Source organism: Erythrolamprus reginae, chromosome 8 (genome assembly GCF_031021105.1).
Source record: "Erythrolamprus reginae isolate rEryReg1 chromosome 8, rEryReg1.hap1, whole genome shotgun sequence".
Taxonomy (NCBI): domain Eukaryota; kingdom Metazoa; phylum Chordata; class Lepidosauria; order Squamata; family Dipsadidae; genus Erythrolamprus; species Erythrolamprus reginae.
In genome coordinates, this window is record NC_091957.1 from 36,796,353 (window position 1) to 36,809,338 (window position 12,986).

The 12,986-nt window shown below is 43.8% G+C and overlaps 1 protein-coding gene across 4 annotated transcripts in view; it reads right to left on the bottom strand.

Annotated features, from left to right (window-relative positions):
- The window catches only part of LOC139171433 (pre-mRNA 3'-end-processing factor FIP1-like), a 53,826-nt gene extending 49,313 nt beyond the window's left edge, over positions 1-4,513 (bottom strand). For 2 of the 4 annotated variants that reach the window (XM_070759665.1, XM_070759664.1), the window contains exon 1: positions 4,365-4,513. In XM_070759665.1, coding sequence (XP_070615766.1) covers positions 4,365-4,428 — 64 coding nt within the window. In that variant the 5' untranslated portion in view covers positions 4,429-4,513. Of the gene's footprint in view, positions 1-626; positions 868-4,364 lie in introns of those variants that run through there. The other 2 variants (XM_070759663.1, XM_070759662.1) reach the window with 2 other exon arrangements.
- Between the last annotated feature and the right edge of the window lie 8,473 nt (positions 4,514-12,986).

Sequence of the window (12,986 nt, forward strand, 5' to 3'; positions counted from 1 at the left end):
ACTGGCAAATGTTATATTTTAGGACACCAAATTTGGGTTTGTACTGAACCAAGAACAAACAACCAGGATAAATAAATTGAACATTTCTTTGGTACCTTTAAGAAGAAAACTAAAACTTTGCTCAATATGGGGTTGGGGTTTTTTCTTCTTCTTTTGCTTATGCACCTAATTTTAAATCATGGTTTAATGCTGGGTTTCTCAATCTTGACAACTTTAAGGCCAGTGGACTTCAACTCCCAGAATTCCTCAGCCAGCAAGGGCTACCTGGAGATTTCTGGGATTTAAAGCCCACACCGGTTGGCTGGGGAATTCTGGGGGTTGAAGTCACAGGTCTTAAAGTTGCCAAGGTTGATAAACCTGGTTTAACATCAAACCCACCAATTCACTCCCAGCTGTTAATACAGTGGGAACATGGAGGAATTCCCATTCTTGCCACCTCTCCCTGAATTTCAGAAATCACAATGAAAACAAACATTATTTTAACATGCTGTAGTTATGAAATTCCACCACTGGGTTCCAGTCCAGACAGGTCCCATGATGGCTTTCTACCACCCCATTCTGGGCAAGCAGGAATTCAATCTTTTGAATCCCCTAGTCGTACCACAAGTTTTGTTTGAATCACTTACTTGGAAGAGGAATCTTCCTTTTTTTCCCACCAGGCACTCCAATTTTGACAAGCAGTTGGGCCTGAATGTCCCATTCAGAGTCATGCAGCTGCCTCTCCTGAAGTTCTGTTCTCTTTGCAGGGCCGCCCATTAGGCTGTGCTTCCCCTTACTCCTAGAACTGTCCCCCATGGCAGGCCAACTCTCTCACCTCCCCGGAGTTTCTTGAAATCTCCACTTAAGCATCCTTGTTCCCTGTCATTAACTCTAGGGAGGCGTCATCCCAGGTGAATGCAAATTCTCCAACCAGCCCTTAAAGCAAAAGGCTTCAAACTTGGCAATATAGAAACATAGGAGATTGACTCAAGAAAAAGACCTCATGGTCCATCTAGTCTGCCCTTATATGATTCCCTGTATTTTATCTTAGGGTGGATCTATGTTTATCCCAGGCATGTTTAAATTCAGTTACTGTGGATTGACCAACCATGTCTGCTGGAAGTTTGTTCCAAGCATCTGCTACTCTTTCAGTAAAATAATATTTTCTCATGTTGCTTCTGATCTTTCCCCCAACTAACCTCAGATTGTGCCCCCTTGTTCTTGTGTTCACTTTCCAATTAAAAACACTTTCCCCCTGAACCCTTCAACCCTTTAACATATTTAAATGTTTCAATCATGTCCCCCCTTTTCCTTCTGTCCTCCAGACGACACAGATTGAGTTCATGAAGTATTTCCTGATCACTTTGATGCGCAAGCCCTTCATGGCACCGGACCAGATTATCTCAGGAACCGCCTTCTGCCGCACGAATCCCAGCGGCCAGTTAGGTCCCACAGAGTGGGTCTTCTCCGGGTCCCGTCAACGAAACAATGCCACTTGGCGGGACCCAGGAGAAGAGCCTTCTCTGTGGCGGCCCCGGCCCTCTGGAACCAACTCCCCCCGGAGATTAGAATTGCCCCTACCCTCCTTGCCTTTCGTAAGCTACTCAAAACCCACCTCTGCCGCCAGGCATGGGGGAATTAAGACCTCTTCTCCCCCTAGGCTGATACAACTGTATGTATGGTATGTTTGTACGTATGTTGGTTTTATACATTAGGGGGTTTTAAGTTAGTTTTTAGTATTGGATTTTTACTGTATATTGTTTATGACTGTTGTTAGCCGCCCCGAGTTTTCGGAGAGGGGCGGCATATAAATCCAATAAATGAAATGAATGAAATGAAGACCTTCCATCATTTTTGTAGCCAGTCTTTGGACCTGTTCAATTTGATCCATACCTTTTTGTACGTGAGTTCTCCAGAACTGGACACAGTATCCCAAACGTGGTCTCACCAGCGCTCTATACTGTACAGTGGAATCACAATCTCCCTCTTCCTGCTTGTGATACCTCTAGCTATGCAGCCAAGCATTTGTTCCAAGCATCTGCTACTCTTTCAGTAAAATAATATTTTACTTTCCCTACCACCTGACTGCACTGTTCACTCATTTTGAGACTGTTCGAAATCACTACCCCTAAATCATAGAAACATAGAAGATTGACAGCAGAAAAAGACCTCATGGTCCATCTACTCTGCCCTTATACTATTTCCTGTATTTTATCTTAGGCTGGACCTATGTTTATCCCAGGCATGTTTAAATTCAGTGACTGTGGATTTACCAACCATGTCTGCTGGAAGTTTGTTCCAAGCATCTACTACTATTTCAGTAAAATAATATTTTCTCATGTTGCTTCTGATCTTTCCCCCAACTAACCTCAGATTGTGCCCCCTTGTCTTTGTGTTCACTTTCCTATTAAAAACACTTCCATCCTGAACCTTATTCAACCCTTTAACATATTTAAATGTTTCGATCATGTCCCCCTTTTCCCTTCTCTTCTGAAGTTTTTGCTAACACAGAACTGCTAATACAATACTCAGATTGAGGATTCCTTTTCCCCAAGTGCATTATTTTACATTTGGAAACATTAAACTGCAGTTTCCTTTAAGTTAACTTTAAGACTTGTGGATTTCAACGCCCAGAATTCTCCAGCTGGGTATGCTGACTGGAGAATTCTGGGAGTTGAAGTCCAGAAGTCCTAAAGTTGCCAAGTTGGATGACCTCTGCCTTAAAGTTTAAAGTCTCCTTTCACATTTGTGGACTTCTCCTTGCTACTCACTTCCCCATCAAATTATACTGTAAGCCCCATGGGACAGGAAACCCTATTCTTCATTCGTCTACAACTGACAGACGATATGTCCAATCTGGGTTGGACTAGTGGACCTTGCCAGGTTGGGGAGAACCTTCCTGAATGCTTAGGTGAGTTTTTACTTCCTTACTTTAGAGCAGGGGTTTCCAAACTTGGCAACTTTGAGACTTTGGGACTTCTACTCCCAGAAATCCAAATCAAGCCACATTAGCTGGGGAATTCTGGGAGTCGAAGGCCACACGTCTTAAAAGTTGTCAAGTTTGGAGTCCCCTGAAGTACTGACTCATCCTAAGGTGAAACCTGGTTGTTTCAATCCCATGTTTTGGTTCCCAAACAGATGTCCAAGTGCTGCCTTTATGTTGGTTGAGGCAGGCAGGGTTCCCTTGGGTCCCATTTGTTGAGGGTCAAGGGAAAGGGAGGGTTTTGCCTTCTCTTTCTGCTCAAGATCCCCATGGACAATTGGTGGGCCTGGACTCGAAGGGCTTTGGCCTGATCTAGCATAGCTCTTCTTATGTTCTTATGGGGTCATTCTTTTTCAAGTGGAATGATTTTCTATAGCGACTCAAACTTGGCAAAAAGCTTTGCAGAGCTCATGGGACATTTTGTCACGTTGTACTTAAAGGACTCTGAAACCTTGAATGTTTGGAATATGGACCTAAAATTTTGCACACCTCATTTTTATACCATAAGGAATATATGTGAAAGGTTTCATTGAAATTGAAGGTGGCTGAGTGGAGACCAGTTAACAAAGAATGACCCTATGTTCTTACGTTCCACAAGAGAAGATCAGGATCACACAATGGACTGTCTCTTTTCTTTCATGTCCACTGAGAGCATCTGCACCAAAGACAAATTCCTTGTGTGTGCTATCACACTTGGCCAAAAAAGAATTCTATTCTATTCTATTCTTTTCTATTCTGACTATATGACTGTAACTTGTTGCTTGTATCCTTACCATTTATATTAAGATTGTTTCCTGAATGCTTATCTGTACTGTATGACCATCATTAAGTGTTTTTTACCTCATGATTCTTGACAAATGTCTCTTTTCTTTTATGTACACTGCGAGCATCTGCACCAAAGACAAATTCCTTGTGTGCACAATCACACTTGGCCAATAAAGAATTCAATTCTACAGTATTACATTCCATTCTCTATCTTTTCTGTTCTATTCTATTTGAAGGCAGCAGGTCCCATCTTCTTTGGGGGGGGGCAGCGGCCTGAAGGGGTTGCGGGAATTCCCGAAGGCTTCGAGATGGCCCTTGGAGGGAGGGGTGGGGTTTCCCAGCCACCGCCACCACCACGCGCCCTTTGGAGCTCTCCCCGGGCTCGCCAGGCCTACGCGCGGAGCATCCCTGAGGCGGAGGGCCCCGTTAGGGGTGATGGTGGTGGCTGGGAATCCCCCTCCCCGCGCATTCCTGCACCCGAGAAGCCCCCGAGGAGGGCCCGCGCGCCCGCCCGCCAGGGTCTAGTCCCGGCATCCCTGCCCGGCCCACCCCGGCGAAGGCAAAGCGCTCCAACCTCCCGAGGGTGCTCCGGCCGGCACGAGAGAGGCAACCCACCCGCCCCCCGCGAGGCCCCCACCTCCGTAGAGCCAGTGCTCCTCGTCCTCCAGCCGGCCAGCCGCGGGCTCCAGGTCGGCGGCCATGGCGGGGCCTCCAGCCGGCCGGGCTAAAGCGCCCCTGCAGCAGCCGCAGCCGCCATCCCCGCTCCGCTCCCTCGGCCCAGCAAGCGCTCCAGCTCCGGCGGAGGAGCCGCAGCCGGCGGCGCCCAGGCCGGCAGAGGGAGGCGGGCGAGCGGCGGTTCCTGCAGCCAGGAGCGGCCAGGTCCTAGCGCCCCGCGGACCCCACCAGCCCCGAGCAGAGGGTCGGCCTGCCCCGGGCCTGGGGATGGCCGGTCTCCTCTGCGACCTAGGACGGAGGAGGCCTTTCCCGACAGGAGCCTTCGCCCGCGGAACGCCCGGCCTCCAGAAACGACTCCTTCAGCTTCAACCACAACAACACACGAGCACACAACAGATACAAACTCAAAGTAAACCGCTCCAAACTCGACTGCAGGAAATACCACTTTGGTAACGGAGTAGTTGATGCATGGAACTCACTACTAGACTCTGTAGTATCATCATGTTTTATGTATGGTCTGTTAGGTTGTGTGATTGTTTTCTTTTTATAATAAGGGTTTTTAATTGTTTTTAATATTAGATTTATACAGGGTGTATTGTTGTGAGCCGCTCAGAGTCCTTGGAGAGGGGCGGCATACAAATCTAATAAATTATTATTATTAATTATTATTGTCATCACCTAACCCCCCAAAACTTTACGCTTAGACTCTCCACTGTTGACCTCTCCCGATTCCTAAAAGGTCGGTAAGGGGCGTGCATAAGTGCACCAGCCTGCCTTCCATCCCGTCTTGATGTTTCTCTCTTAGTAGTAGTATGTACATAAACACTGTTTTATGTTTGTGTACCTCCAATATGTCCTTGACAAAACAAACAAGTAAATTAAAATAAAATAAAGTGGGGGCTGCTTTGAAGAGTCTTGGCAGGTGTTGGGTCGAAATGTAGGGGGGTCTACCACCAATGGTGGTCATGTTCCAAAGCAAACATTTATTTGAATATTGCTTGTTTTGTCAAGTAAGTATTGGTGGTATGTAAAGATATAATAATATTTATATACACTGCTAAAATAATAATAATAAAGAGAACCCTTTAAATACACAATAGAACTCCAAGTAAATCAAACTTCTGTGAAATCAAACTGTCCACTTAGGAAGCAACACTGATTGACAATCAATTTCACCTGCTGTTGTGCACATTCAACTTTGTATAGAACAAAGTATTCAATGAGAATATTTCATTCATTCAGATCTAGGATGTGTTCTTTGAGCGTCCCCTTTATTTTTTTGAACAGTATACACGATACTAGTGAGAAACACGAGGACAGGGGACGGAAGGCACTCTGGTGCATTTATGCATGCCCCTCACTGACCTCTTAGGAATCAGGAGAGGTCAACAGTGGACAGTCTAAGGGTGAAATTTGGGGGGGTTGGGTGATGATACTACAGAGTCTGGTAGTTAGTTCCATGCAGTAAATGGCTGCAAATATTTTACTACCCCAATGTGGGTGTGGCTTATTTTGTGCATGTGGCTTGTTGGTCATGTGACCAGGTGGGAGAGGCTTGATGAACATGTGACCGGGGTGGCTTAAAGGTCATGTGACTGGCTTAAAGGCGGCCAACTTGATATCACTCATGTCAAGGGTTTGGGTTAGTGTTAGGGGGCCTGGCCTCTCCTCGCCTCAAAGAGATACAATTTCCCTATCTATTGACTATTACTGAACATCCAAAATATACTATTGAATTCTCTCTATATATGCCATATGTGTACATACATATTACACACAGGCACACAAAAATATACATTATCTACTATATAAACTGTATGTGTATGTACACACACACACAAATGCCTGCCCAGCTCTTCTAAAATTATATACATTCAACCTCATTTACTGCAATAGGAAAAACATACCCAGAGCCCAGAAGGGAAAAAAAGAAAAAAATTCAAAATTTTTCTACTGGTTCTGTGTACCTAATTGTATATATAGGAGCCCATCTCTGGTTCCATGCATCAACTAAAGTCATATTTCCTGCTGTCGAGTTTGGTGCGATTCACTTTGAGTTTGTATCTGTTGTGTGTTCGTATGTCGTTGTGGTTGTAGCTGAAGTAGACCTTGACAGGAAGGACATTGTAGCAGATGATTTTATGGGCTATACTTAGGTCGTTATTAAGGTGACGTAGTTCTAAGCTTTCTAAGCGTAGGGGATTCTGTTGCGAGTGGAGGAGTGGAGGGCTCTTCTAGTAAAGTATCTCTGGACATTTTCTAGAGTGTTTATGTCCGAAATGCGGTGTGGGTTCCAGACAGATGAGCTGTATTCAAGGATTGGTCTGGTTAATAAAAGAAATTACAAATAATGAGATTAGGAAAGTTCCAGAATTGTTTTTATTAGGTATGTTACCGAAAGATTATAAAATAGAAATTTTTACCCTCCCCCAGCTTCAGGGAAGTCTTTGGATCATGCGGAGGGTGAAACACCAGGCTACAGGGCTCACCAGAAGTTGGGAGTGGGAGAGACTGTTTTCGCCCTCCCCAGGTATTGAATTATGGGTGTGGACACTCACGCATGCACAATAGTGCACACACATGCTCTTTCGGCACCCAAGGAAAAGAAGGTTTGCCATCACTGTCTTAAGGGCTGCAACCTCATCCCCGGATTTCCCTTTAGAGGAGGAGTTAGGTGTCTGTTTCAGCTGAAAGGGGGAGGCTTGGGGGGGTTTGGGGAGCTGCTTAACTCCCAACCTTCAGGCTGCCGCTAGTGGGCCTCCGATGCTCAGGGCAAAAGGCTGGAAGGATTGCAGTGCAGTAGGACTAGGATGGGGGACCACAAGGTGATTGCAGGGAGGGAGGTGAAGTTGAAATTCTATCCATTTCCATTTTATTGCAGAGGAGCAGAGCTGGAAGGGACCCTGGAGGTCTTCTAGTCCAGCATCCTTCTCAAGCGGGAGACCTTACACTATTTCAGACAAAGGGTTGTCCAAAAGAAAATTAGGTGGGCAGAGGCTGCAAACTGATTCCAGGCAAACGTGAACCATTTTTTACATTCTAAAACTACCTGACCCTCCATCAGATGTAAATGGTTTACAGGTACTTCTTCACTTCCTATTCATTTAGCCACCATTAAGTTACAATGGCACTGAAAAAAGTGACAGATGATCAGTTTTCACTGACAGTTGTAGCATCCCCAGTTGCACTGTCCTGGGACAACTTGATCTCCTTTTGAGGCCTTTTGACAAGCAGTCAGCGGGGGAGCCAACTTAACTAAAATGATTCCCTTAACCACTGTGGCAAGAACTCACTTAACAAATGGGGCTGCCTTTGAAGACTGTTCAGAGACTACAAATTGTGCAAAGTGCAGCTGCGCAAGTTATAGTGGGACTGCCAAGATCTGCACTGGTTGCCAATTGGTTTCTGGGCCCTATTCAAAGTGCTGATTATGACCTACAAAGCCCTACATGACTCAGGACCAGATTATCTTCGGGACTGTCTTCTGCCTCATGTATCCCAGTGGCCGGTTAGGTCCCACAGTCGGTCTTCTCCAGGTCTCATTGGCCAATGTCAACTGGCGGGGCCTAGAAGAGCCTTCTTGGTGGCGGCCCCGGCCTTCTGGAACAAACTCCCTCCAGAGATATGTACCTCCCCCTCCCTCTTGGTCTTTCGTAAAGCTTTAAAAATCTACCTGTCTCCAGCTGATACTAGATATGATTGGATTGGATGAATGTGTGCAAGTGTACATGGGGTCTTTTAAAATGTTTTAGTAAATTTTCATATTTTATCGTTATTAGATTTCTTATATACTGTTATATTTAATGTTGTAGGCCACCCTGAGTCGCCTCGAGAAGGGCGGCATAGAAATCTAATAAATAAATAAATACAGTACTGGTAAATGTCTTGCTTAGCAGCAGAAATGTGGGGCTCAATTGTGATTGGCAGTAAAGGAGTAGCTATATTTGAAGAGGCCAAAGCTTATCAAACCAAAACAGGCTTGAAACTCTGGAGGGAAGGTGAGCAGAGATCTGAGGGACCAGGGGGGACCCTCCGCTTGACTTGGGGCACAATCTGCTGCAGAACTGAGCCCCAGCAGGAGATGCTGCAAGAAAATCCCAATTCCCATCATCAACTGAGCTGCAAACAAGCTTAATTATGTTGGGTGTCACATTGGCCTGGCCAATTAATTCCGTGCATCCTATTCACATTCTACCATGGAAGAAATTCCTAGTCAAGAAATCAATAGCACCATACCATGTCTAGCTGGGACTGAACCTAGATGTTGTTCTTCCACCTCCTGGTTCCAGTTCCTGAGTCACTTGCTTTCCTTGGATCTCTAGCTGGTCAACCACTCCCGTGTTGGCTGTGCATCATGGGAATGCCATAGGAAAGCCTGTGGTTGTGGGAATATCTTGTGGGAGTACCAGGCCAAATGTGGGAGAAGCAGGTTCATCTCTGCACCAAGCAAAAGAAAGGTGTTGATCTTCTGCAAGGGAAACTAGACCCCTCAGCCAGCGCCAGCTTCCAGATGTTGTGCTTGCGACGCCAGCCTTTCTTCATGTGGGTTCCAGAGGTGAAGGACTACAAGCCAGGTTTATCTCACGGCTCATTAGTCTTGCACAAGGGTGCCACGGATTCTTGAATGTTGACTATGGGAAGGAGGTCACTTTGCTACCTAGATGTTTATCTCCAAGAACACAGAAAATACTTGGGACGGCTTGATTCTACTTTTCCAAAGAAGGGGGAAGAGGAATTGTTTGCAGGATTCAACCTGAACCAAAGCCACCTTCTTGGGGGACTACACCCACAACTTTAAAGGGAAGTAAGTATGTGTGGCTAAAATATCAGTGCAATTGTTCTCTAGATACAGCCTGAAGCCCTTAAGGATGCTGAGAAAGCAAGCTTAGACAACTGTGCTTTTGTTTAAAAGTGAAATGCAAATGAGCTATTTTCCACATGGAAAGCTATATATATGTACAGGTGTAAAGGTGAAAAAAACCATATCTATGAATTGATTCTAATAGATTCAAGAAGGATATAATGGAACCGGAAAAGGTGCAAAAAAGGGCAACAAGAATGATAAAGGAAATGGAGCACCTCCCTTATGGATACCAGGTTGCAACGCCTTGGTCTCTTCAGCCTTGAAAGACGGTGTTTAAGGGGTGACTTGATCGAAGTGTATAAAATCATGCATGGGATAGAAAAGGTGGATAGAGAAAAATTCTTTTCTCTATCACACAATACTAGGACAAGGGGGCCCTCCCTAAAGCTCATAGGTAAGAAAGTGAGGACAAATCAAGGGAAATATTTCTTCACCCAGAGGGTCCTTGGTTTGTGGAATTCACTTCCAGAAGAGGTCGTGACAGCTGTCATCCTTGATAGCTTCAAGGCAGGATTAGACAGATTCATGGATGCCAAGCATATAGATGGTTATTGAAACGGATGTCCAAGTGCTGCCTCTATGTTGTTGAGGCAGGCAGGATTCCCTTGAATACCACTTGTTGGGGGTCAAGGGAAAGGGAGGATCTTGCCTTCTCTTTCTGCTCAAGATCCCCATGGACAATTGGTGGGCCACTGTGTGACACAGAATGCTGGACTCGATGGGCTTTGGCCTGATTCAGCATGGCTCTTCTTATGTTCTTATGAAATTACACCCACAACAATTATTTAAGCATTTATTTTTTTTACAAAATCTTCAAGGCATGAGGTCCTATTTAAAAAAGTGGCTATTACTTCATAAAGTGTAAGGAAACATAATTAAAATGTATTCAGATTAATAAGGAAGCATCATGGATTTACAAATTATGGTTATAGCCATAAACAAAAATTCACAAAACTTGCAAAGTATGAAAGTATTAGACAACATTGATTCCTAAACAGTTACGTATTTACAGTGAATATCAACACTTAAGATCTTATTGCTCAATGGTAATATTTTCAGGCTAATGCAATTAATTAGCATGATACTAAAATACAATATTCACAGTTAAGCATATAAATTGTGTGTTTAATCAAGGCAAAAGAAATGGATGGCTGAATTTATTAGTGATAAATTTATTGAAAATTTTTCTGAGGTTTGGAATGAGACAGAATAAAGAATGCTTACAAAATAATACATTGGCATTAGGGGTGTTCCATTCATTTGGATTTTTGCAGAAGTGTGCAAGAATTACACTACACCCATGCTTATCTTTGTTTCCCAATTTTGTACAATTAGTTAATTACCAATTTACTCATCACACAAAAACTGGAATGTTATACCCATAAACTTTCTTCTACAATAGCATATAGTATATAGGACGGAATAAATTAGGAGAAAGCATTAATGTAGTAACCTACTTCTCAGCAAACTAGGGGGGTTTTTTGGGGGTGGAGGAAGGAGAGAGCATTTGTGCATATGATAAACTCTGAAACATTTTATAATGAACTCTTAAATTTCTTAGGAATCAAAAGGTATAAAGTCAGGACTCTGCTTGGGGTTTTCCATTCTATGAAACAAAATACAATCTAAAAATGGGATTCGATTTTTCTGTGTTCTTTGTTTCGTTTGAACAATTCCAGACACTTTCTCCATCTCTCCCCCACTAGAAGCCTACAAATTTTTTTTAAAATCTTGAAGGGATCGTAGAAGAAGAAATTCTGAGCTTCAGAAAAGAATTGGCACAAAGCCATGGGAGAAAATAAGGAGCTGTATTTCCAAAGTTTCTACCAGCTCCCCAAATTCTGACTGCATTTTTCAAGACAGAAATGACAGGTACCACTCTTAAGATGAATTTGCCTCTTCAACAAGAATTGGGCTCAGATGTTATTTACTTTTAAGGCAACTGCTGCTCTATTTTACAGGCTTTTACATATTTATATAATCTACATGCACGATCAACACAGAACACTGTCGGAATACCAGACCATTTGATATGACATGTCAAGAGCTACAGGAACAAACAGCAGCTTTTCATCACTTCTTGCAGCTTAGGGTGAAGAGAAAGGACTTATTTCCCATCTTCCACTGCTGATGAATCCTGGGCCGGGGTGGGGAATTTACACTTCCTTTCAAAAGCCCTCAATGAGTACTGGGAAGGCCTTTGGAACTAGATTTGCCCAAAGTACAGAGTTTGGGGGGAAACAGTAAAAATGTCACAACATGTGAACCATTTATTACTAACCAACAACACTGAGCCACATTTGCTGCAATGGACCAGTGTTTCCCAACCTTGGCAACTTGAAGATATTTGGACTTCAACTCCCAGAATTCCCCAGCCAGCATTCGCTGGCTGGGGAATTCTGGGAGTTGAAGTCCAAATATCTTCAAGTTGCCAAGGTTGGGAAAAACTGCATTAGACACATCTTATTTGGCACTTGCATACCTGAGGAAAGGTGCAAGTATGGCCCCTTTAACAAACAAAGACTGGGATTCTACTGCAGAGGTCCCCAAACTTGGCAAGTTTTAAAACTTGTGGACTTCAACTCCCATAATTCTGGGAAGTCCGGAAGTCTTAAAGTTGCCAAGTTCGGAGACCTCAATTCTACCGAGTGTAAAAATTGGGGATTTTTTAAAAACTACAGTTTAATTCTACAAAGAAAAGAAAAGTTGAGTTGGAAGTCAGTCCCCTTCATGCCTACGGAAGCTGCTTCCACCCAGTATGCTGGGAAGGATGGTCATGGTGGAGACGGATAATTCCTACATCTGGATTAGGAGGTATTAAGTGTTGCATTTAGACACTGACAGGATCGAAAAAGCCATAATAATGTTTCTTGGCACAACGTTCAAAATAATATTGACATAAACTCTCCAAGCGAACCCTGGCTTGGAAGGCGCAGAGGGTTTTTTCAGAAAGTGCTGAAGACCTACCAAAGGAGACTTTGCTAGGATGAGGGCGAGGAGGGTCTGCTGGGGGTAACACTCAAATGAAGCAGCTCTTGCCTCAGTAACAACGTAACTGGAGTATGTATACATTACAACATAACTCAGTAACCACAACAGAAGGAACACATGCTAGAGTAACTTTTTCAGCACGGTGAGATTTTTAACACTATTTGTGAAATAACAGGCTCAACTTTGCCCTGTGTCATACTGTCTGAGGAAAGTTTGTGTTGCTCTTCAACTCTCTTATGGGTCTCCAAGCCTTACAATCCAAGGCATGCAGCCAAAAGGTTCTATGGATGATTGTTTTTACTCTTATTTATTCTATAGGTCTCACACGAGATTTTGGAGAAGAAAATGGCAATTCAATGCTCCAGTTTGTAAACTGGCAAATGGGTTGATTTTATAACAAGGTTTCTGAGACGATGTTTCCATGGGTATTCTGTGATGCAGAGGTTTTCCCATTAATCATGATGGGCAACCCTGTGGCAATCTGATGTGCAGGAAAGATACATGTCCTGTAACATCCACAACAGCTGAATGAATGAGAAGATGCTTGTTTATACTGGAGCTCGGATGCAGAAATCTTGCTACCCCTCAGACTAAACTTGCTTGTTATGGGGCTTGCAAATGCAAACAACTAAAATCACAAACATTCTCAGTTCTCTTAACATTTTAAGCTATATCATCATTAAAAAGCACCGACTGAAAGAACTATAGTATCTAAACTGAGGACATGAG